General features: G+C 48.1%; 1 protein-coding gene across 1 annotated transcript in view; it reads right to left on the minus strand.

Annotated features, from left to right (window-relative positions):
• The window catches only part of HS1BP3 (HCLS1 binding protein 3), a 120,571-nt gene that overhangs the window by 85,125 nt on the left and 9,248 nt on the right, over window positions 1–26,198 (minus strand). The window contains exons 2-4 of the mRNA XM_040427382.1: window positions 25,307–25,472; window positions 7,990–8,197; window positions 6,273–6,483 (exon numbers count right to left, since the gene is read on the minus strand). Of these exons, the coding sequence (XP_040283316.1) occupies window positions 6,273–6,483; window positions 7,990–8,197; window positions 25,307–25,472 (585 nt within the window). The remainder of the gene's footprint in view (window positions 1–6,272; window positions 6,484–7,989; window positions 8,198–25,306; window positions 25,473–26,198) is intronic.

Consider the following 26,198-nt stretch of genomic DNA (forward strand, 5'->3'; position numbering starts at 1 on the left):
TATGTGCTCGCATTGCTGAGAATTTTTTTTTAATATATGCAAATGAGCCTCTAGGTGCAACGGGGGTGTTGTCGTTACACCTAGAGTCTCTGCTTTCTGCAGCTGCCGCGCCCTCTGCCCTGTGATTGATGTTAAGAGAAGTTAGGACCAGGTGTGATCCCGTTTACGCTGCCTGGCCCTGTCAATAAAACTAGAGAGAGCGGCTTTTGCAGAGAGAGCAGAGGCTCTAGGTGTAACAGCAACGCCCCTGTTGCTCCTAGAGGCTCATTTCATATATTAAAACATTTTTTTACACATATAAACATGGGACCAACACAGATGCCTTCAGCTGCCAAGTTCACATGTAACAGGTCAGCCAGTGTCATAGGTACAAAACTGCTGACAGATGCCCTTTAAGGTAATGTAAGAAAATTTCAGGTGAGACACCAACTCTTATATGTACTGCTCTCTGGCTAATGGAGAGGGGGATTTGAATGCTGGATCTCCACCCATTAACCCTAAATTACCTGAGCGTTTGAAAATGGGTTTTTAGAAACAGATGACCCCTTTGCTTTACAGATTTCTAGAAAAGCCTTGCTCACGTTTATGTCCTGTGGCTATTTGTGCTGCATCCTTCCCGGGAATATTTCCACTCCCTAATGACAGGCCCGTGTCCCGTCCCTCACATTTCCTCTTGTTCTCTATAGAACAGCTGAATAAATATTTGGAGGGGTCCCCCCCAAGGCAGCAGTTATCAAATTTACGACCACTGAAATTTCCTCGTGCTCTAACCAAAATAGCAGCGACTTCTAATAATAATGCTGTGATGAAAGGGTTAAAACAATACATCCAGCCTGGAAGAGGGGGGGGGGGGGGGGGGGGGGAGGAGTGCACAGCAAGGGGCTTTCCTCTGTATGATAAAAGCGCCATCCCGACGCCTCCGAAAATAGCAAAATACTGATGTACGGACAGCCAGCAATCCATTGCTTTCCATCTATGGGACTCTATGATGGATGGTGCAAATGCTACGTGAAGATGGCGCACCTTGTCTACAAAGGTCCTGTATTATACCTAATGCAGGGTCTGTGCAGGCGGAGCATTCAAATCCCCCTCTCCATTAGCCAGAGAGCAGTACATATAAGAGTTGGTGTCTCACTCTGGACGACCCAAAATTTTCATACATTACCTTACAGGACATCTGTCAGCAGATTTGTACCTATGACACTGGCTGACCTGTTACGTGTGCGCTTGGCAGCTGACGGCATCTGTGTTGGTCCCATGTTCATATGTGCCCGCATTGCTGAGAAAAATGAATTTTTATTATATGCAAATGAGCCTCTAGGAGCAACGGGGGCGTTGCCGTTACACCTAAAGGCTCTGCTCTCTCTGCAAAAGCCGCACCCTCTCTAGTTTTATTGACAGGGCCAGGCAGCGTTAACGGGATCACACCTGGTCCTAACAACTAAAATGTAATGTGGATAAGTGCAAGATAATGCACCTGGGACGTAAAAACCCAAGGGCAGAATATAAAATCAGTGATACAGTCCTAACCTCAGTATCTGAGGAAAGGGATTTAGGGGGTCATTATTTCAGAAGACCTAAAGGTAGGCAGACAATGTCATAGAGCAGCAGGAAATGCTAGCAGAATGCTTGGGTGTATAGGGAGAGGCATTACCAGTAGAAAGAGGGAGGCGCTCATGACGCTCTACAGAGCACTAGTGAGACCTCATTTGGAGTATTGTGCGCAGTACTGGAGACCATATCTCCAGAAGGATATTGATACTTTGGAGAGAGTTCAGAGAAGAGCTACTAAACTGGTACATGGATTGCAGGATAAAACTTACCAGGAAAGATTAAAGGACCTTAACATGTATAGCTTGGAAGAAAGACGAGACAGAGGGGAGATGATAGAAACTGCTAAATACATAAAGGGAATCAACAAGGTAAAAGAGGAAAGAATATTTAAAAGAAGAAAAACTGCTACAAGAGGACATAGTTTTAAATTAGAGGGGCAAAGGTTTAAAAGTAATATCAGGAAGTATTACTTTACTGAGAGAGTAGTGGATGCATGGAATAGCCTTCCTGCAGAAGTGGCAGCTGCAAATACAGTGGAGGAGTTTAAGCATGCATGGGATAGGCATAAGGCCATCCTTCATATAAGATAGGGCCAGGGGCTATCTATAGTATTCAGTATATTGGGCAGACTAGATGGGCCAAATGGTTCTTATCTGCCGACACATTCTATGTTTCTATTCTCTCTTCCACGTCCTATATCATGTCCCGCCCCCTTAGGTCCCCTGCAGTTCATTAGTTAGGGGGCATTCACATGACCATATGTATTTTGTGGTCCACAAAACACAGATGACATCCGAGTTGCATCCGCTTTTTTTTTTGCAGACTCATACTCATTGACTTTAGTGGGTCCATGGTCTGCATTTACAGCCGAGTATAGGACATGTTCTAACCTTTGCGGAGCGGACATACGGATGCTGAAAGCACACAGCAGAAATCTGTATGTTCGTTCTGCAAAAGATAGAACATGTCCTATACTTGGCCACAAAATGCAGTTCATAGACCCATTGAACTCAATGGGTCTGCAAAAAAAAAAACGATACAACACAGGCGTCATCAGTATTTTGCGGATCCGCGTTTTGAGGACCACCAAAAATACATAAGGTCATGTGAATGTATCACATTACCTGGAGTTTGCCGAAGTACAAGGAAACTATTACGCTGTTCATCCTGATTTGCCTGGTTCATAAGTAGAATGCGAGAACTACAGTGAAGACTGACACTGAATCTAGCAGAGCAGTAGCTGAGAAGGTGCACCACGAGGAAAGTTAAACTTTGCAGGACAGAGTTTTATATGGCAGGGTGAGGTCTTCAAAAAAAATCATAAAAGCTGAAACCAATAAACTCTTTCATCAACTGGTGGCACTACCACTTTGCCAGAGGGGTTTCAGGGTGGTCACCCACTGGCAGAAGTGCCTGTTTCTAGGCAATGATCCGGGCCAATGCCTCTTGTCTGTATATCCCACATGATCAGTTTTTCACTAGATTTATTTTAGAAAATAGTAAAGGAAGTCCACAGAACATATCCAGAGAGTTGACGGCAGACACCGAAGCACTGACAGGGTAATAAGAAAGGAAAGTCGTCATTAAAGGGGTTGTGCCACGAAAAATATTCTACATTTTTCAAACCATCTGAATACTTTTGTAATTGCATGTAATTAAAAATTAAGTATAGCCAGTGAGTTATTCAATAAAATGTATCTGTATAGCGCCACCTGCTGTTTGGCCTTTTCCCTATTTCTTGTCCACCTCAATGAGCTGGTCGCACGTGCTCAGTTTGAATCTTCAACTGCCACCAGCCATATCTTCTGTTAGAAGTTGTGGCAGAGAGCTCGGAGCTACCAGCTTGATATAAATCCAGCAGAACAAGTGGAGCAGTGAATGGGGAGATCTCTGGATCCAGGATTACAGCACCGTAATCAATTATTTAAATTACAAGATTTTATGCTGCAAATTAATGTAGAATGACTAAACTCTGGTTTTCAGTAACAATTTCATGATTTACGTTAATCACTCGCGGCCGCCGTCATCCCCCAGCATCGTCTGACTCTTTAGATGATAACTGAAAAGCGGTGGCATGGTGAGACGTGACCCTGTGACATCCCGCTATAAGGCTGGGGCTACACGCAGGGAAAGGGGGGGTGGGCAGGTGCCTCTGTTAAAAACAGACTAATTAGATAAAATTTGTATCACCACTGACGCGTTTTGGACTCCATCCATTTTTTCCTACTTCATTCAAGCAGACATGATTTGCTAACCACACAGCGTGTTCAGACTTATGCCCCATAATATACAGGTTATGCTCCCAACTGACAACACAGTGACAACTACAGTGCCCCCCATCACAGTCAGTTTTTCTTCCAGAAGTCACATAAAAAAGGATACATAAATATAGGATAACGTTATATAATGACTGTGGATCCGTGCATCATCTACGTGCAGACACAGAATAGGATCATAATCAACCAGATGTATCAACCCTTTATATATATAGATTTTGCAAGCTAACGTCTACCAGATCATGTTTCCCTTTACTTGGGGTAATATAGAGTAACACCGCCCTCTTGTGGCGGTATTCAGTAAATGACTTTTCATACGAGCACTGTGAGCCACTAAAGAATACCAAGAGGGACGATTTTACCGTTGCACCCACTTGTCTCCGTTTTTTTTTTACACGTGAGAGATACTCTTTAAAAAGTTTCTCCTCCAAAAGAGTCAGGAACATCAGTGATAGAGAAAAATGGGGTGATGCGGGCCTTTATAGTAATGGAAAGCGTGCACCACAATATCAAGTGCAAAAGCACTACAAGCAATTATAATAATAAAGGGCTCACAAAAAGTCACATGATTAAATTTAATCATGTGACCGTTTGGTTGTATTCCTTTTGGGACTCACTACAACATGCCTAGATAAACTGAGCTCTACCCACTGAGCCAAGCTCTGCTCCCCCCCCCCCCCCGCCCCATTTGGCCGTGGCATTAGATGTGTATCTTGCACGCTACGTGGCTTTAAAGTGCATCTTTTTCTGCATTGTTCAAGTTTCGGCACGGATTAATTTCACGACATATCTTCGGGAGGGCTCCTAATCCCTTGCTGCCCTTCACACAAGCCTTATGGCTCATTCACGCGACCGTGGTTTGGTTCCGCATCCGAGCCGCCTTTTTTTACGGCTCGGGTGCGGACCCATTCGCTTTAATGGGGCCGCAAAAGATGGTCCGCATCCATTGCTCCGTTCCGTGGCCCCCGCAAAAATGATAAGTCATGTCCTATTCTTGTCCGTTTTGCGGATAAGAATAGGCATTTCTATAAAGGGTCGTCCGTTCCGCAAATTGCGGAAGACACACGGGTGGCATCCGTGTTTTGCGGATCCGCAAAACACGGCACGGTCGTGTGAACAAGCCCTTAGAGGTCAATGATAAAGTAACAGCTGCCTAAAGCCACCACAAGGGGGAGCTAACTAAAGACTGATTTATTATTGAATTCAATGGGAGTTGCATCAATCCTGTTGCATTGGCTCCCCCTACTGACTGCCGGAGCAAGGCAGAATCATCTAGTTTAGGGGTTGGCCACTTCATTTTAATTTCCCTACATGCGCTGGAAACAGCACATAAAAGTCACTAACGCAGAGCACGGCCCTGGGCGTGTGCTAGTTTATAATGTCGTGTTAGTCAATTCAAGCTGTCTGCATCCTAAACCTTCCCAGTCTCCCAAGGACAAAATAAACCATCACAAGCCCCGGTAAAGTCCTGCGCATGCACCACTGTCTGCTGCTTCTGGCATATGCACGGTGATGCAGGGTGTGCCCTGGCTTCTGCCATGTTCCTGGTCTTCAGCGTATATACACTGTGCCACTGAAGCCAGGGCAGGTACACTTTTCTTCACTGCGCATGCGCAGGAAGTAGATAAGCAGGGAATTGATCATGTTTGTGATGATGTTCCCTATCCTCAGGGATGTCAATCAAGCCAGGATAGGCGGGATTGGTCCCCAGCGTCTCCACCTACAGGTGTCGGGGGAGTGGGGGGAGGGGAGGAACATCAGAATGACAACAGAAGGAAAATGACCAGAAACTAGGTCTCACGGCTAGGGAAAGGGAAGAGGTCACCACCTAGGAAACCCTAAACCTAGCTCTGACTCCTTTCAGTATAAATAGACCCTGAAGGTGGGAATATTCATACACCGGAAACCTAGGCCCTAGAAACCCTGGAAATCCCTAGGAGTCGTGACTGGGTCTGAGACCACTGGTTTCTTCCCAGATGAACGAACCAGCGTCTCCCTGAGGCCTGGTAAACAACGAGCAAATGAGAACAACAAAATACAAAGGGAAGTGGACTTATCTTCAATAGAAAATGGATGAGCGGGAACTCGGAAGAGGACAGCACACCAGCTCTTCCAACTCCGGGCAGATAATATCAACCGCATGGTATGAAGTGTGAGTCCAGACTAAATAGAGGAGCAGTAATGACCACAAGCTACACCTAAGACAAGAGGTGTGGTCATTACCAACAACAACACTGCAACAAGTGAAAACAGATAGGCTGTCAGATAACCTAATGTGCAGCCAGTCTCTCAGATCTTCTAACCTCTGTCACAGGAGGGACCGTGACAACAGGCGCAACATGGTCAGGTAGTGGCGGTGTAGGGGCCAAACTGCTTCTAACGTTCCCTTTTTCATGTATATTCTTAGTTTTATGAGACAGTGCAGGAAAAATAGGAACTCACTTCATGATGCCAAGCGGGTCTAAATCGACCTCCTCCATCTCCTCCTCCTCATCTTCTTCCTGCACCTCAGCTTTCTTGCTCGGCAGCTTGCTTTCTATCTGTAGAAGAGGGTCCTCTGCTGGCGTTTCAGCTTTGAAGAAATCTCCATCTTCTGAATGGTTTGCATACGGCCTTGCACTCTTTGACTCAACAAAGTCACTAATGGCTGATCCTGAGAAGACAAAGGATATTTAATATCAGGGGCAAACCTCACATAACCACAAATGAATGACCTCAGCATCTGGAGATAGAACAACGGGTATATGGGGATCTTTGATCTTGAGATAATAATAAAAAATAAAAAAAAAAACACCTTTAATCAGATCTGAACATTTTTCTACCTGTTAACATTCATACTGGTGCCCATAGGGGCAGTATTATAGCATTTAGTGGCCGTTTTATTTAACATATTCTATTTAGTTTCTTATGCCATCTTATGGGCTTGAAAAGTAATAAGCAAAACCGAAGACAATGCCAGATATCACTTCTCTTACCTCTCCTCCTCTTATATCTGTAAAGAATAAATCAAGGCAACTGGACTTACTGTAGATTTCTTGAAAACGTTTCACTCATTCTTCCAACGAGCTTTCTCAATTCTGAGTGACTGTACAAGAATTCTCCTCCTCTTAGCAATACTCAGCAGGAGCCGCAATGAACATCAGTACTCTCCTCCCAGATTAAACATCCAATGAATTATTTACAAACCAAAAATCCCGATAAACTGTTAACTGCTATTTTAAGGTAATTGACAGTGCTTCTAGAATAAAAAATTGTTTTTTCATCACTTTTTGTTCCTTTGTGATGCAGCTAATCTGTGCTACTGAAACGGGACAGAATCACTTTCCTTCCCCCTCTGGCAGACCCTATGGAAGGATACTGCCATGCTAAAACGTTTTAGACACCGGTCTTAATTAAGCCCTGCACTGGCGGTGGATCCGCCAGAGTGATGAAGAGGCGCCGGCCTCACCTTAACTTCAGCATATCCACCGCCATTTCTACTTGTAAGACAGCTTCTGAGCAGTTTGTCGGACTGCTGGCCCTCTCCACCTGCAGGTGCTGAATAGGTCGCCATGTAGTGCTGCAACAAATTAGTGTAAGGAGCCACTCAAAAGAGACCATCGCATTTTGGTCAAAGATGATACAGAGTACCTCATGCTTATGTGATATGCTCAGCAGCAATAGGCCACTGCATAGCATGTGGATGAGTCGTCCATGTTTTTTCTGTACAGTTTGCCATGTTACTGCAGAGTTCTGCTCCTCCGTCCTCCAAGCAGGACGAAATGTGATTTCTATTTGCTACCCTGCGGTGAAAGGAGATTGTCTATGCAGAGACCTGGCTGTAGGGGGAGTGATTGAGCATGTGTCAACCAGCACTCAGCTCCGTCTATGGACGTGCACATTGCTATACACTCTGAACACCAGGTGGCGTCAGATAATGTAAGTTAATGTGATAACTCTTTACCAATCATTTTTGGAACAAGTAAATGTCACGCATTGTTGTTTTTTAGGATGACCATCAATTAATATGAAATTTAATGGTGGTACAATCCCATAATGATCTCATCATTTTAGGGGTCCAGCTTCTTTTTAAAGGGACATGGCAAGGAAAACGTCACACTCGCAGCAGACATTGCCCCTCCGCATAAATATTCTTAGAATTAGGGAAATAACTGCTGACCTAGGAAATCCTGAAGCTCTGGAGATGCCACCAGCTCCTCCTCGCGGGCAATGGCCTTCACAATAGCGTTAAAGGTGGTTCTCCTCTCTCTGATATCCGTCTCCCCAACAAACAACACCTTCCGTGGAAAAGGGGGCAGAGGACACTTGGGGTATAGTGTGGATATTTTGTGGTAGAAGTCTTCAATCTCACTGTACTTTCTAGATACCTGCGAAAGAGAAACGATAATGGATGAGGAGGACGACGGCTCAAGTATGATTAAAGGCAATAACGGCCTGAAATGCGCAAGAGGTAGTGTCCTCTACCGATCTGTTAGATTTTCAATGACGCTTTGCATGTTTTTACCAGATGCTGGAATATTTTTACATTTATCTATTCCACATGCACCCTGCACCTCAAGGAAAATACCACGAAACTTGACACACAGGTACATCAGGTGTCTGGGAAGGTTTTAGACCGGAGCGGAGTGCTGTGGAGGTCACAGTTCAGACGGAGTTAAAAACCCCGCCCCCAGGTCCAGCTAAGCCACGTCCCCAATCGGTTAGGCCACGCTTCCTCCTACTCCGCAGCTGACGGGGATTGAAACAATGAAGGTAAAAATCAACTTCTATCAGCTGCAGGAGTACGAGGGAGGGTGACTTTCTCCCTGCAGCTCACGCTCAGACAGCACAGTGCTGCTGTCTGAGAGTGAGCTGTTCAAATGGACATCCCTGTGTCCGTCCAGACCCTGCGCCGGACGGAGGACAGGGAGTCTGAAGGCCAGACTGTCCGGCCTAAAACCGCACCTAGGGGCAGGCTGCTGTTGAGGTCATAGTTAAGGCGACGATCCGCTATGGAGGTCAGAGTTAAGGGGCAGGTTGCTGTAGAGTCCACTGTTAAGGGACAGGTTGTTGTGGAAATCACTGTTAAGGAGATGGGGTACTGTGGAGGGCACTAATAAAGGGGCGGCTGCTGTGGAGGTCACTGTTAAGGGGGCAGGGAACGGTGCAGGTCACAGTTAAGGGGACGGTCTGCTATGGAGGTCAGTGTTAAGGGGCGGGGTGCTGTAGAGGTCACTGTTAAGGGGGCGGGGTGTTGTGGAGGTCTCATTTTAAGGGAACGGAGCTCTGTGGAGGTCACTGTTAAGGGGCGGGTTATTGTAGAGGTCACTGTTAAAGGGGGGGCGCTGTGTATGCTACTGTTAAGGGGGCCAGCCTCTGTGGATGTCACTGTTAAAGGTGCGGCCACTGTGGTGGTCACTGTTAAGGGAGGAGGGGGACTGTGGAAGCCACTATTAAAGGGGCAGCGGGGTACTGTGAGGTCACTGTTAAGGGAGTAGGGTACAGTGGGGTCACTGTTAAAGGGGCAGTCGCTGTGGAGGTCTCTGTTAAGGGGGCCGGGAATGGTGGAGGTCAGTTAAAGGTACTGTAACCTATGGTCAGTGTTAAGGGGCGGGTGCTGTAGAGGTCACTGTCAATGGAGTGGGGTGCTGCAGAACTCAATGTTAAAGGGGCAGGCTGCTGTGAAGGTCAAAGTTAGGGGGATGGGCTGCTGTGGAGGTCCCATTTTAAGGAAACAGGGCACTGTGGGGAGGATCAGTGTTAAGGGGTGGGGGGCCGATGTCACTGTTATAGTGGATACTGTTGATATCTTTTAAGGACACACACGAACATTAAATGAAATACATGAAATATACCCGTGCAAACTTGGATCCTTCTGCTAGTTTTCAATAAGTGGATAACTCTAGTGGACAACTATTAGATTACACGCTGAGTGGTCAGTCACCAGTTTTATAGTTCTTAAAATGGGTTACTGGATTTAAAACCACCGCCTTTTTTTAATGGACACCCTCAAAGTCCACTGCTCAAGTGCAGCCACCCTCCATTTACAGTTACAGAGTTTTGGCAGTCCCATAGGGGGGGAACGGAAAGGTGGTCGCAGAGGCGGCTCTAGACTTTGTGAGGCCTTAGGCGAAACCCGAACATGAGGCCCCCACGAACACAAGATATGCAAGCCCTAATAAAGATTAACTACAAACAAAAACACTTGGTATAGTATCCTTAGTCTGTCTCCCTCCATGAGGCTGGCAGCACATCTTAGGCTACTTTCACACTAGCATTCGGAGCGGGTCCGTCTGATGAAACACGGGCGCAATGTGGGAGGTGAACGCATTGCACCCGCACTGAATCCGGACCCATTCATTTCTATGGGGCTGTGCACACGAGCGGTGATTTTCACGCATCACTTATGCGTTGCGTGAAAATCGCAGCATGTTCTATTTTCACGCAACGCAGGCCCCATAGAAGTGAATGGGGTTGCGTGAAAATCGCAAGCATCCGCAAGCAAGTGCGGATGCGGTGCGATTTTCACGCACGGTTGCTAGGAGACGATCGGGATGGAGACCCGATCATTATTATTTTCCCTTATAACATGGTTATAAGGGAAAATAATAGCATTCTGAATACAGAATGCAAAGTAAAATAGCACTGGAGGGGTTAAAAAAAAATAAAAAAAAAATTAACTCACCTTAATCCACTTGCTCGCGTAGCCCGGCATCTCCTTGTGTCTCCTTTGTTGAAGGACCTGTGATGACGTCACTCCGGTCATCACATGGTACGTCACATGATCTTTTACCATGGTGAATCACCATGGTAAAAGATCATGTGACGTACCATGTGATGACTGGAGTGACGTCATCACAGGTCCTTCAACAAAGGAGACACAAGGAGATGCCGGGCTACGCGAGCAAGTGGATTAAGGTGAGTTAATTTTTATTTTATTTTTTTTTAACCCCTCCAGTGCTATTTTACTATGTATTCTGTATTCAGAATGCTATTATTTTCCCTTATAACCATGTTATAAGGGAAAATAATACAATCCACAGAACACCGATCCCAAGCCCGAACTTCTGTGATGAAGTTCGGGTTTGGGTACCAAACACGCACGATTTTTCTCACGCGAGTGCAAAACGCATTACAATGTTTTGCACTCGTGCAGAAAAATCGCGGGTGTTCCCGCAACGCACCCGCACATTTTTCCGCAACGCCCGTCTGAAAGGGGCCTAATGCAGACGTTTGCATCCGTTCAGAACGGATCCATCTGCATTATTTCTAAGTGTGAAAGTAGCCTGAGCGGATCCGTCCAGACTTTACATTGAAAGTCAATGGGGGACGGATCCGTTTGAAGATTGAGCCATATAGTGTCATCTTCAAACGGATCCGTCCCCATTGACTTCCATTAAGTGTGGACGGATCCGCTCGCCTCCGCACGGCCAGGCGGACACCCGAACGCTGCAAGCAGCGTTCAGGTGTCCGCTTGCTGAGCGGAGGCTGAACGCCGCCAGACGGATGCATTCTCAGTGGATCCGCCTCCACTGAGAATGCATTAGGGCTGGACGGCTGCGTTCGGGGCCGCTTGTGAGCCCCTTCAAACGGAGCTCACGAGCGGACACCTGAACGCAGGTGTGAAAGTAAATTACACATCCCCCCCCCCCAAATTGCATGGGTAATTGTGCTGCCAGGCAAGCCTCATAGAGTGGGACTGAGAAATGTGCAATTGGGGGGGGGGGGGAGGGTAAGATGTGCTGCCAGGCAAGCCTCATGGAGGGGGTTTAGGGGACTGAGAAAGGCCCCCCCATTGCACATTTCTCAGTCCCCTAGACCCCCTCCATCATGACGCTTGCCTTGCAGCAACACCTTACCCCCCCCCCCCCCCCCCCCCCCCAAATGCACATTTCTCAGTCCCCAACTTATTCTCTCTCTTAATATCAGATCAGGCGACAGCCAGGGAGGGGGGACTCGGAGGAGGGGTACAGCGGCCAGCAGGACAGGGAGTGGGACACACACCTGACCACCTTGGTCCTTGGAGGATTCTATTTCTTCCACAATCCACAGTGACAGACAGTCCAGTGAGTCCACCACCACTGACACTGTCTTCAGGGCAGCGCTGGCGGCAGCCAGAACAGTTGGGTCGGCGTCGGGTCACCGGACAACAGACACAGGCACACAGCCGGTGGCGGTGAGGTGAGATGGCGCTTCTTCTCTCCCTGCCTGCGCAGCGCTCTGAGGGAAGGGGGCGTGTCTGCTGTTGCATAGAGACGTGCCTGTGCGGCGGCACGCTCTGAGCCGGCCAGCAGCCTCTGCTCTCTTAAAGAGGCAGAGAGCAGAGGGGCTCGAGCGGCCTGGCCGCGGCGGCTCGTCTTACTTAAAGTTACTACTAGTGTGTGTGTTAGGTGACGGAGGAGCAGACAATTAAATTGCGGCGGTGTCAGGTGCTGGTGGGAGCCAGAGCGAGGCCCCCACCAGCGCGAGGCCTTAGGCGGCTGCCTAAGTGGCCTAATGGAAGAGCAGCGTCTGGGTGGTCGTGCACGTGTGATGCGGTCTCCATTCTTCTCTATGGGAATTTTGAAAATACTGAGCCACTCAGGTTTTGGAACTCCCATAGCAGTGAATGGAGAACACGCCACGCATGCGCGTTGTGCTCGCCTTGACTTCGGGGGCTCCGTTCTGGAGATAAGAGAAGGTCCCAAAGGAGGGACCTACACCTATGTGACATTAATGGCATATCCTACCGATAAGACATTAATGTCTTTGACGGGCATAACCCTTTAACAATAACAGAGCCTGGCTTACAAGTCTGTATCATGGGGAACAACGTGTTTTATGTGGAAATATAGGTGCAGTTGATGATTTTCACACAGCACTCCCATTTTCTCTTGCACCATGTCTAACACGTTAGTGTACTGCGCTTTTCTCGCCAGCCGAGGGCTGCAAAGTAGAGAGCTGAGGCCATAGTGAATGTATTTTGTGTGGTATTTGATCGCCCCCTGCTGGACATAAATATATAGCAACTAACGGAACTGCAGGTCACAGCAGATGATCAGGTGCAAAAAAGTGATGGGTATCACAAAAGGGATGGAGTCTGACAAGAGCCTTCACGAAAACTAGAAGCACTCACTAACTGTTCGAGGCAGAAGCCCTCGGCGACCATCACGGTAATACTGTTGTGCTCACGGAGACTGGCTGTGCCATCCTGGGACACCCCCAGGGCTCAAAGTCTAAGGTGTCCGTACTGCTATTGGCTGCTCCCCCTGTCGCCGGATGTTTTCATCTGCACGATGGCGAGATGCAGCGGTGGCTGTGTGGGGATCAGGAACGACGCGGGTGCCAGGGAGCAGGTAACTATAATCTATATGAGGGGCCAGGCCATTGGGGGGGGGGGTCATTATAGGGGTTGGATAACCCCTTTAATTTCCTGACAGATCTCATGCCATCTCTTCGGATCTCCTGAACTCACTCCGATTACCTGGCTGCAGCGGTGATGTCATGTTGACAACATGTGACCAATGGAGTCAAGCACTGGCCTCATCAGTACACTGCTGAAGACAGTGATTGGCTGCAGTGGTCACCTGTGGTTGATGTGACCGAGTAAACAAAGTCCTACCCGTGAGAACTGGAGGCGGTGCGGGATCCGTCACATACGGTAATTAATGCTTAATTATTATTTTTTTGCATACGGATGCCATGTGTTGTCCTGGTCACAAGCCTCTTAAAGGGTTTCTGTGATCATAAATTACGTTCTGTAGCTGACTGACATTAGCGATGGGCTAATGTCAGCAGCAGTGATGGTCAGTTCGCAGTGTTCGCCAGCGAACATATGCGGGCTGCCATCTTTAGTAAGGTAGACTCACCCGTCCGGCGATGCACAGGTAAGCCCTTACCTGTGCCGGTCTGAAATCAAATGCGGTCACCGGGAGCAGGCAGTTCCGAGAACAGCCGCCGGGGGCCTTCATCGGGCTGTTCTCAGAACTGCCTGCTCCCGGTGACCGCATTTGATTTCAGACCGGCTCCCGGCACAGGCACAGGTAAGGGCTCACCTGTGCATCGTCGGACGGGTGAGTCTACCTTACTAAAGATGGCAGCCCGCATGTGTTTGCTGGCGAACACTGCGAACTGACCATCACTGGTCAGCAGTACATAACACTGTGGTTTATAACTCCCTGCCCGCCGCCGTTCTCTTAAAATAAACACTTTTAAAATATGTTAATGAGCCTCTAGGTGCTATGAGGGCGTTGCTTCAGCACCTACAGGCTCGATTCACTCACCCTTTGGCACGCCCCAGGCCCCTTTGATTGACTTGCGATTTCTCCTCTCCGTCCAGGAAATCCCGCGCCTGCGCCGTCCCGTTTACTATTTGGCGCAGGCATAGTGAGTGAAGGACGCGCTCCTGCTGCCGGTCTCCCTCACTGCGCCTGCGCCGGATTCACTCACTGCGCAGGCCCGTTTAGTATTCTGCGCAGGCGCAGTGAGTGGACGCGCTCGGAGCGCAGTGAGGGAGGCCGGGAGCAGGAGCGCGTCCTTCACTCACTGCGCCAAATAGTAAACGGGACGGCGCAGGCGCGGGATTTCCTGGACGAAGAGGAGAAATCTCAAATCAATCAAAGGGACCTGGGGCGTGCCAAAGGGTGAGTGAACCAAGCCTCTAGGTGCTGATTTTTAAAAAAAAAAAAAAAACACCAAGCACAACTTTCAATGCTTTCATGTCATAGGATTAGCCTCATTGAAAGGAGGAGGAGGAGGAGTGAACTAACAGCCTGTCTTCTTCTTCATGCCTTTAGACACCGGTGTATGGCACTTCAGAGATCTAAGTGGAAAATGGACAACCCCTTTAAGGCCAAAAGGCTTTCTGTTTTCTGTAGCTTACTGTAATAGCTGGTTCACAATGAGAAGTCTCATTATAAAAGGTACAGTAAGATATATGACAGTCCTATCCTACTACGTAAGGACCTGAAGAAGGCAGTATAGTAATAATGCTCATGCACAGGACTGTATTTATTTTGCGGTCCACAAAAGACGGATCCGCTAAAAATACGGAAGACGTCCGTGTGACATCCATATTGCATCCGTATTTTTTTCCGGATCCATTGTAACAATGCCTATCCTTGTCTGGAAAAGAGACAAGAATAGGACATGTACTATCTATCTTTTTTGCGGAACAGCCACGCGGATATATGGAAACGGAATGTTTTTTTTTTGCAGACCCTTTGAAGTGAATGGTTCCGCATACAGGCTGCATGAGCCCTAACTCTGTACACACAGGTAAGGTTCTGCACTGACAATACATGGTCTCCAATATGGCCGTCCCAAATGGGAATGTTCTTAAAAAAAAAAAAATTGTTACATAAAAAAAAAAAAAAAAACACACCGGACAACCACATTATTTCTCTTCTTACAGACATTTTAAGGAAGCTAAAACTACATACATGAGAAATCACATAAAACTGGAAATTCCTTTAAAGTGGGTTGCCCTACTATGCTTGGCCAAGAGCGCACCGGATGGTAGTCCTCAGCTAGACGATTTAAAGGGCATCCGTCAGCAGATTTGTACCTATGAAACTGGCTGACCTGTTACATGTGCACTAGTTTTTTTTCTTAAAGGGGTTATCCCATGAATACTGTAAAAAATGAAAATCAGACATCACATAGTACATGAAAATCTCTTTCTAACAAAGCTAGAACCAGCCCTGTACCTCACATGGATCCAGAGATCTCCATTCATTGCTCTGCTAGATTTATGTCAAGCTGACAGCTCAAGGGGAGTGTCTTCTCTGCTGCAGCTCAGGGGGGCGTGTCTCAGCTCTCCCTATCACAGCTCAGGAAGCAGTTGAAGGATGAAACTGAGCATGTGCGGCCTTCTCAGTGAGCAGGACAAAGAAATAAGAAAAAGAAAAAACAACAGGTGGCGCTATACACATACATTTTATTGAATAACTCAGTGGCTATGCAAATTTTTTAATGACATGCAATTACAAAAGTATTCAGATCCAGGAGCTGGTTTGAAAATTGTAGACTATTTTTCATGGGACAACCCTTTTAATATATGCAAATGAGCCGGTAGAGGCACTGCTATTCTCTGCAGCTGCTGCTCCCTCTGCACTTGGATTGACCAGGGCCAGGGAGTGAAAACGTAATCACATGCGTCCCTGTCAAAGTGCAGAGAAGGCGGCAGTTTTAAAGAGATCAGGGCATCTAGGTGTAATGGCAACGCCCCCGTTGCTCCTAGAGGCTCATTTGCATATATTAAAACTTCATTTTTCTCAACAATGGCGCGAGCGTAGGAGCACGTCTCCGAGGATGTATGCACCTGGACACCCTTCGAAGTTACTGTTTAACAGGTCGCTTATAGCTACACATTCCCTTTAAGAAAATCAAACTAGAAACGCGTTTGCTTGCCAGCTGACACAAGTGCCCCTAATGGCTCCCTTTCAAGGCTATTTTACTAAAGAGCTGCAAGTGCACATTTCTTCAGAGCAATCGCCCTGGCTGGCGTTCTAACAAGTCATTATTTTTTGGCAACCTGGAGTCTAAAATCCAAATGAAAAAAAAATATCAGGAGTAGTTCCTGCCAGGAGTAGATACTATTAATTTAATTTGGTGCGTTCCAGTATTAGGCATGGCTTCACATGTTTCATGGCCACACTAATGGCGATGGAAGGTCTGGAATCAATCTGAAGTCATTTGATTCTCCATCAAAATAATGAAAAAAAAGCCAATATTTGTAATATTATCCTAATTCAAAGAGCGTGTCGGGGCTCCACCAGTTTTTGATTTTTTGGGGGAGGATTTCTTTTTATTTTTTTACCCTCGGAGTTGAAAAGTTTAAAATGTTGTCATTCAAGACAATAAAAATCAGAATACAAATGTGCGCTGTGTTATTATTACTGTCCCCGCTGTAAAACGGACGCTCCCGAAAGTATGAAGGAGACCTCATGGCTTCAGTATGCGCTCCCCTGGTGTTTTCATACATAGCTAAGCTATTTGTAACCTGCCAGCATTATGTCAGTCTCCATCTGGAACGTCCCAGTTGCGTTGCGGCTGGCACCAGTCAGATGACTTCACTGCGACACACGGTAAAGAGAGTTACGCCGTGTCGGTATTCATGTAATCAATCCTAAGCAGAACTCCAGCTCCTCACACAGGCGGAATTAGCACAAATGAGTTTAACTTGGCAGCCCGCGGGCCAGATCTCCCCATGGTCTGACATCTCCAAAAAAAAAAAAAAAGGGCTCAAATGCCCAAAAGTCCAACATCTTCAGGGTTCAAATAAGAAGAAAGGGGGACAATGGTGCAGTAAAGTAGTCTTCTGTCATCAGGAGGATAAATGTAAAGGGACATCTGCTTGGTCTGCAGGATTTTCAGCATGTTCAGGCCTGTAGAAATCCTACACAGAACAGGGATTCAACTGAGGCTGATCTGTTCCATATTTAGCTGGGGAATGGACACCAGACAAGCCTTTATCTTTTTGTCCTACTGTAGACAGAGACCAGGGGGAGAGGCGCCTGCTGCAGCCACCTGTCTTATAACCAGACACAGTCAGTCCACGCTCTGGTGTAAAGGCTGAGGTCAGTCAGTCCACGCTCTGGTGTAAAGGCTGAGGTCAGTCAGTCCACGCTCTGGTGTAAAGGCTGAGGTCAGTCAGTCCACGCTCTGGTGTAAAGGCTGAGGTCAGTCAGTCCACGCTCTGGTGTAAAGGCTGAGGTCAGTCAGTCCACGCTCTGGTGTAAAGGCTGAGGTCAGTCAGTCCACGCTCTGGTGTAAAGGCTGAGGTCAGTCAGTCCACGCTCTGGTGTAAAGGCTGAGGTCAGTCAGTCCACGCTCTGGTGTAAAGGCTGAGGTCAGTCAGTCCACGCTCTGGTGTAAAGGCTGAGGTCAGTCAGTCCACGCTCTGGTGTAAAGGCTGAGGTCAGTCAGTCCACGCTCTGGTGTAAAGGCTGAGGTCAGTCAGTCCACGCTCTGGTGTAAAGGCTGAGGTCAGTCAGTCCACGCTCTGGTGTAAAGGCTGAGGTCAGTCAGTCCACGCTCTGGTGTAAAGGCTGAGGTCAGTCAGTCCACGCTCTGGTGTAAAGGCTGAGGTCAGTCAGTCCACGCTCTGGTGTAAAGGCTGAGGTCAGTCAGTCCACGCTCTGGTGTAAAGGCTGAGGTCAGTCAGTCCACGCTCTGGTGTAAAGGCTGAGGTCAGTCAGTCCACGCTCTGGTGTAAAGGCTGAGGTCAGTCAGTCCACGCTCTGGTGTAAAGGCTGAGGTCAGTCAGTCCACGCTCTGGTGTAAAGGCTGAGGTCAGTCAGTCCACGCTCTGGTGTAAAGGCTGAGGTCAGTCAGTCCACGCTCTGGTGTAAAGGCTGAGGTCAGTCAGTCCACGCTCTGGTGTAAAGGCTGAGGTCAGTCAGTCCACGCTCTGGTGTAAAGGCTGAGGTCAGTCAGTCCACGCTCTGGTGTAAAGGCTGAGGTCAGTCAGTCCACGCTCTGGTGTAAAGGCTGAGGTCAGTCAGTCCACGCTCTGGTGTAAAGGCTGAGGTCAGTCAGTCCACGCTCTGGTGTAAAGGCTGAGGTCAGTCAGTCCACGCTCTGGTGTAAAGGCTGAGGTCAGTCAGTCCACGCTCTGGTGTAAAGGCTGAGGTCAGTCAGTCCACGCTCTGGTGTAAAGGCTGAGGTCAGTCAGTCCACGCTCTAGTGTAAAGGCTGAGGTCAGTCAGTCCACGCTCTAGTGTAAAGGCTGAGGTCAGTCAGTCCACGCTCTGGTGTAAAGGCTGAGGTCAGTCAGTCCACGCTCTGGTGTAAAGGCTGAGGTCAGTCAGTCCACGCTCTGGTGTAAAGGCTGAGGTCAGTCAGTCCACGCTCTGGTGTAAAGGCTGAGGTCAGTCAGTCCACGCTCTGGTGTAAAGGCTGAGGTCAGTCAGTCCACGCTCTGGTGTAAAGGCTGAGGTCAGTCAGTCCACGCTCTGGTGTAAAGGCTGAGGTCAGTCAGTCCACGCTCTGGTGTAAAGGCTGAGGTCAGTCAGTCCACGCTCTGGTGTAAAGGCTGAGGTCAGTCAGTCCACGCTCTGGTGTAAAGGCTGAGGTCAGTCAGTCCACGCTCTAGTGTAAAGGCTGAGGTCAGTCAGTCCACGCTCTAGTGTAAAGGCTGAGGTCAGTCAGTCCACGCTCTAGTGTAAAGGCTGAGGTCAGTCAGTCCACGCTCTAGTGTAAAGGCTGAGGTCAGTCAGTCCACGCTCTAGTGTAAAGGCTGAGGTCAGTCAGTCCACGCTCTAGTGTAAAGGCTGAGGTCAGTCAGTCCACACTCTAGTGTAAAGGCTGAGGTCAGTCAGTCCACGCTCTAGTGTAAAGGCTGAGGTCAGTCAGTCCACGCTCTAGTGTAAAGGCTGAGGTCAGTCAGTCCACGCTCTAGTGTAAAGGCTGAGGTCAGTCAGTCCACGCTCTAGTGTAAAGGCTGAGGTCAGTCAGTCCACGCTCTAGTGTAAAGGCTGAGGTCAGTCAGTCCACGCTCTAGTGTAAAGGCTGAGGTCAGTCAGTCCACGCTCTAGTGTAAAGGCTGAGGTCAGTCAGTCCACGCTCTAGTGTAAAGGCTGAGGTCAGTCAGTCCACACTCTAGTGTAAAGGCTGAGGTCAGTCAGTCCACACTCTAGTGTAAAGGCTGAGGTCAGTCAGTCCACACTCTAGTGTAAAGGCTGAGGTCAGTCAGTCCACACTCTAGTGTAAAGGCTGAGGTCAGTCAGTCCACACTCTAGTGTAAAGGCTGAGGTCAGTCAGTCCACACTCTAGTGTAAAGGCTGAGGTCAGTCAGTCCACACTCTAGTGTAAAGGCTGAGGTCAGTCAGTCCACACTCTAGTGTAAAGGCTGAGGTCAGTCAGTCCACACTCTAGTGTAAAGGCTGAGGTCAGTCAGTCCACACTCTAGTGTAAAGGCTGAGGTCAGTCAGTCCACACTCTAGTGTAAAGGCTGAGGTCAGTCAGTCCACACTCTAGTGTAAAGGCTGAGGTCAGTCAGTCCACACTCTAGTGTAAAGGCTGAGGTCAGTCAGTCCACACTCTAGTGTAAAGGCTGAGGTCAGTCAGTCCACACTCTAGTGTAAAGGCTGAGGTCAGTCAGTCCACGGTCTAGTGTAAAGGCTGAGGTCAGTCAGTCCACGGTCTAGTGTAAAGGCTGGGGTCAGTCAGTCCACACTCTAGTGTAAAGGCTGGGGTCAGTCAGTCCACACTCTAGTGTAAAGGCTGGGGTCAGTCAGTCCACACTCTAGTGTAAAGGCTGGGGTCAGTCAGTCCACACTCTAGTGTAAAGGCTGAGGCCAGTGAGTCCACACTCTAGTGTAAAGGCTGCAGTGAGGCTACAGTCAAAAGTAAATGCTACAGTCACTCAAGCCCCAGTCTAGTGTGCTTGCAATCGCGCAGTCCACAATCTAATGGAAATTATGCCATTAGTCCATAGTATAGTGAAAATGCTGCTGTCAGGTTAAAAAAAAAAGAAGAAAAGAGGACAGCAGCATAAAATTTTAATGGTACACTAAACCTAGAAATTAATGATAAAAGTAAACTGTAAATATTCTATATCCTTTAATATCTGATCAGTGGAGGTCGGACACCATGCACCCCCATTGATCTGTTTTGGAGTAGCTCCAGCCCTAATAGTTAGCAGAAGAACTACACGACTCCATCCACTGTGTAGTGGTCAGAGCTGATTACTGCAGCGCTGCTCCCTTTCACTTCAATGGAAGCTGTACTGCAGTAAAAAGCTCCACTATTGGGAACTGAGCTACCCAAAAACAGCTGACTGGGGGTTGCGGGGTGTCAGGCCCCTGCTGATCAGATACTGATAGCCTAAGAATAGACCATCACCAGTAAAATCCTGTATAACCCCTTTAAGGGGAATATGTCAGCAGAAAATGAGCTTCTGTTTAAAGAGGACCTTTCACTAGATTAAAAAATCTAAACCAAGTATACAGACATGGAGAGCGGCGCCCAGGGATCCCCCTGCACTTACTGTTATCCCCGGGCGCCGCTCCGTTCGCCCGCTATGCCCTCCGGTATCTTCATAGTTAGGCTCCACCCAGTGGAACCTGCCGGCGTCTCATTCTCCCATGCTGTAGCGCTGGCCAATCGCAGCGCTCAGCTCATAGCCTGAGAGTTTTTTTTTTCTCTTAGGCTATGAGTTGAGCGCTGCGATTGGCCAGCGCTACAGCCTGGGAGAAGGAGACCCCGGCAGGTTCCACTGGGTGGAGCCGAACATATAAAGATACCGGAGCCTATATGTCACGAGTTGGAGGTCCCAGGAGAGACCACCGCGTCGTCAAGCAATAAACAGAAATCAGGTACAGACACATAGGAGTTTATTGCACAAACAAAAACATGGAAGGCAGCACAGACAAAACATGAGCTCTATGTACCGTCAGCACAGCGGGAGAAAACCCCCACTGCGCCACTGTCTAGTAATACTCCAGAGGGGCGTGACTAAGCAACTCCTGGTGTTCACTAGAGCCCTAGATGGTAGGGTTAGACTTAGCCACAGGAAGTTGCCAGGGTCCACTCTGGAGCGTGACCTAGACAGTGACAGCAGGAGCGAATGGACAACAGGTACCAGAAGGTACCGACGGCACATAGGCATACATAACATACAGGTAAATACAAAACAGGGCAAATAATAACACAAGCAGGAGTTCATGCAAGGGAGCAGGAGTGGCAATGAGCAGAGAAGGACTTGCTCCACCAGTAGAAAACTGCATGGCCTTGTCATGCCACTCTGCTGCAAAGGCTTGCTGAACACAGACATCAGAATAAACACAAAGTAACTAAAACATAACTGGCAGAACAGAAAGACAGGAAAAAGGACGCAAATGAACAAGTAGGGAAACTCACAGAGCACAGACAGACAGACACAGATCCCATGGGTCAGCAGCATGGGAGAGAACACAAACCAGGAACAAAGCAGGACAGGACAAGACAACACACACCAGGAGAGCTGACACAGAACTGAGGAAACCTCAGCCTTAGGCCTCCTGCACACGAACGTTGTGTGCACCCGTGGCCGTTGTGCCGTTTTCCGCTTTTTTTCACGGACCCATTGACTTTCAATGGGTCCGTGGAAAAATCGGAAAATGCACCGTTTTGCAGCCGCATCCGTGATCCGTGTTTCCTGGCCGTGAAAAAAATATGACCTGTCCTATTTTTTTCACGGCCAACGGTTCACGGACCCATTCAAGTCAATGGGTCCGTGAAAGAACACGGATGCACACAAGATTGGCATCCGTGTCCGTGATCCGTGGCCGTAGGTTAGTTTTTATACAGACGGATCCGAAGATCCGTCTGTATAAAAGCTTTTTCAAAGCTGAGTTTTCACTTCGTGAAAACTCAGAACCGACAGTATATTCTAACACAGAAGCGTTCCCATGGTGATGGGGACGCTTCTAGTTAGAATACACTACAAACTGTGTACAAGACTGCCCCCTGCTGCCTGGCAGCACCCGATCTCTTACAGGGGGCAGTGATCAGCACAATTAACCCCTTCAGGTGCGGCACCTGAAGGGGTTAATTGTGCTGATCACGGCCCCCTGTAAGAGATCAGGGCTGCCAGGCAGCAGGGGGCAGACCCTCCCCCCCCCCTCCCCAGTTTAAATATCATTGGTGGCCAGTGCGGCCCCCCCCCTCCCTCTATTGTAATTATTCGTTGGTGGCACAGTGTGCGCCCCCCCTCCCTTCCTCTATTGTAATAATTCGTTGGTGGCACAGTGTGCGCCCCCCCCCCCCCTCCCTCCCTCTATTGTAATAATTCGTTGGTGGCACAGTGTGCGCCCCCCATCGGCCCCCCCCCTCCCTCTATAGCATTAACAACATTGGTGGCCAGTGTGCGGCCTCCCATCTCCCCCCCCCCCCCATCATTGGTGGCAGCGGAGTTCCGATCGGAGTCCCAGTTTAATCGCTGGGGCTCCGATCGGTAACCATGGCAACCAGGACGCTGGTTGCCATGGTTACTTAGCAATAGTACAATAGTAGAAGATTCATACTTACCGGCTGCTGCAATGTTCGTGTCCGGCCGGGAGCTCCACCTACTGGTAAGTGTCATTGCTAAATGAACTGTCACTTACCAGTAGGAGGAGCTCCCGGCCGGAAGCAGACATCGCAGCTCCCAGGTAAGTATGAATCACTACTGCTAGTAACCCGCTGCCACCAATGATGGGGGGGGGGGCTAGATGGGAGGCCGCACACTGGCCACCAATGTTGTTAATGCTATAGAGGGAGGGGGGCCAATGGGGGGCGCACACTGTGCCACCAACGATTACAATAGAGGGAGGAAGGGGGGGGGGGGCGCACACTGTGCCACCAACGAATTATTACAATAGAGGGAGGAAGGGGGGGGGGCGGGGGGGGCGCACACTGTGCCACCAAGGAATTATTACAATAGAGGGAGGAAGGGGGGGGGGGGCTGCACTGGCCACCAATGATATTCAAACTGGGGAGGGGGGGGGTCTGCCCCCTGCTGCCTGGCAGCCCTGATCTCTTACAGGGGGAGATGATAGCACAATTAACCCCTTCAGGTGCGGCACCTGAAGGGTTAATTGTGCTGATCACAGCCCCCTGTAAGAGATCGGATGCTGCTAGGCAGCAGGGGGCAGTCATGTACACAGTTTGTAGTATATTCTAACTAGAAGCGTCCCCATCACCATGGGAACGCCTCTGTGTTAGAATATACTGTCGGAAATGAGGTTTCACGATCTAACTCATATCCGACAGTATATTCTAACATAGAGGCGTTCCCATGGTGATGGGGACGCTTCAAGTTAAAATATACCATCGGATTGGAGAAAACTCCGATCCGATGGTATAAAAGGGACTCCAGACTTTACATTGAAAGTCAATGGGGACGGATCCGTTTGAAATGGCACCATATTGTGTCAACGTCAAACGGATCCGTCCCCATTGACTTGCATTGTAATTCAGGACGGATCCGTTTGGCTCCGCACGGCCAGGCGGACACCAAAACGACTTTTTTTTCATGTCCGTGGATCCTCCAAAAATCAAGGAAGACCCACGGACGAAAAAACGGTCACGGATCACGGAAAAACGGGACCCGTTTTTGCGGACCGCAAAAAAATACGTTCGTGTGCAGGAGGCCTTATATACAGGTTCCATGGGTGCAGCAGAGAGACCACAGCCATGGAGCAGACAGAGAATTAACTCCTAATAGGAATACAGGGGAGTTAACCCATACAGAACCACAAATAACACACAGGAACAGAACTTCAGCGAGGAGCGCCGAATGAGCAAGAACGGAAGGTCACAGTCAAAGGTAACGACTGTGACACTATAACTGGAGAACGGAGCGGCGCCCGGGGATAACAGTAAGTGCAGGGGGATCCCTGGGCGCCGCTCTACATGTCTGTATACTTAGTTTAGATTTTTTTAATTTAGTGAAAGGTCCTCTTTAACTCACATTTTTAAAATCCATTGTCACCATCTGTATTACGAAATAAAAAAATAAAATAAAAAAATAAAAAAATAAAAAAACACAAAATCCTGAAATGTTCATCACAGGCAGGGTTACAATTCACAATATCATCTATATACAGATAACACAGGATCCATCATTCACAATAGGTGATATCACATCTTATCTACTCCCTCCTGACCTCGGCACAGGTCATGCCTATAAAACTCTCCCATAGCTCCTGTACATTGTGTCTATTTCCCACGTAGCTGCAAAAGGTTTGAAGCCTAGACAGTAGACACATTATCAGCCCTAGTGGTCAATGCGAAAACTCAACAACTTTATTTTCTTTTAAATACAGATTGTGACAAGAAAAAAAATCCACCAAAAAAATACAAAAAAACATTTAAAAAAAAAGAAAATAGACATTGAACATAAAAATGCGATTTAAACAATAGGTTATTTTCCAATGAAACTCTCCCTTTAACAGTGAAGGATGATGTATTATTTTTCTTATATACTTACCACTCCCCAAATCATGATCTACCTGACTCTACCAACCTCTCTATCTGTAAGGCCCCTTTCACACACCCGTTTTATAATATAGTTGTCCTGTTCCGTTAGAGGAGCAGATCAACAAATATAAGGGAAGGGAATTGAACCAAACGTAGCTCAAGGGTTCGTTCAGTTTCTTTTCGGAATCCAGTTTTTTTTACCGTCCTGCGTGCAGGAGTTTTTTGTCCTGTCTTTTTGACAGAATCTGCAATGGAGGCCCGAATGGAGCCTCCAATGCATATGTGAAATCGCCCAAAGACAAATAACGATTGTATGGTGCACTTGTCTTAAGATGAGATACAAAGGTCACAACTACTTGACTATGAATACAGGAGATTTGCTTCAATTTGGCCTATGATAGTACTTTCCAAACCCATTCTTAGGTCTAGTTTGACCTTTGGATCCTCAACAAGGAAAATGTTTAACTCAGCGATGAAACCACTTGAACGAGATTCTCAGACCATGAATAGTTATCGTTAACCCAAATAATACTACTGTAAGAGAAGAGTCACGATCGCCAATCTGTACTTACAACAAACTGTACTACATCCTCAGGCCTGTGTCTGGACGATTTGAAAGCAGGTAGAGACGTGACCACCACAATCTGATACTCTACGTGTCCAGTCATCATCTTCCCACGGATCTCTTGGTATTCTGGGACCCACATGTCCAGAGCCGTGTCCACATTCTGAATCTGCCTGGAAAAAGTCAAGTGACCACAATGTGTCAAAGGCTTAACAATACTGAGAAGAAGACATTTCACAATGGATGGACATCAGCAGCCTTAAAGGGGTTGTCTCTCATCATGGACAAAGGGGGGCATATCGCTAGAATATGCCCCCCTTGTCTTATAGGTACGTGTCCCACTGCTGGGACCCGCACCTATAATCGAGAACGGAGCCCCGCAAGGTGGTGGCTGGAGGACTCCGGTCCGGCCACGACCAAGCCAGCTCCCCATAGAAGTGAATGGGAGCGTACCGCGCATGAGCGGCCCCCGCTCCCATTCATTTCTATGGGGCCGACGGAAATAGCTGAATGAAAGGCGGCTGCGCATGGGCAGTGCGCCCTCCTTCACTTGCGGGGCTCCATTCTCGATATAGGTGCGGGTCCCACCAAGCGATATTCCCCCATTGTCCATGATGAGACAACCCCTTTAAGTACTAAGTACACTGAGGGGTTTGGTCAGTGAGAGTCAAATTTGAGTCTACAACAGGAAGGCCATCATGGCCAGACCACCCTAATGATGCCTGCCTGGTTTCCAACTATCACTTCCATTACTCTTCCACCACTCTTTATGTAGATATATCCCAAGCAGCCCGCTACATTGATCCTTAATGAAACTCTAGCAGTAGAAGAAGTTAGCTACTTCCTCCCTTACAGGTGGCACCACCTCCAGCATTCCTTGTTTTTCAACCTACACAAAA

This window comes from Bufo bufo, chromosome 4 (genome assembly GCF_905171765.1).
Source record: "Bufo bufo chromosome 4, aBufBuf1.1, whole genome shotgun sequence".
NCBI lineage: Eukaryota > Metazoa > Chordata > Amphibia > Anura > Bufonidae > Bufo > Bufo bufo.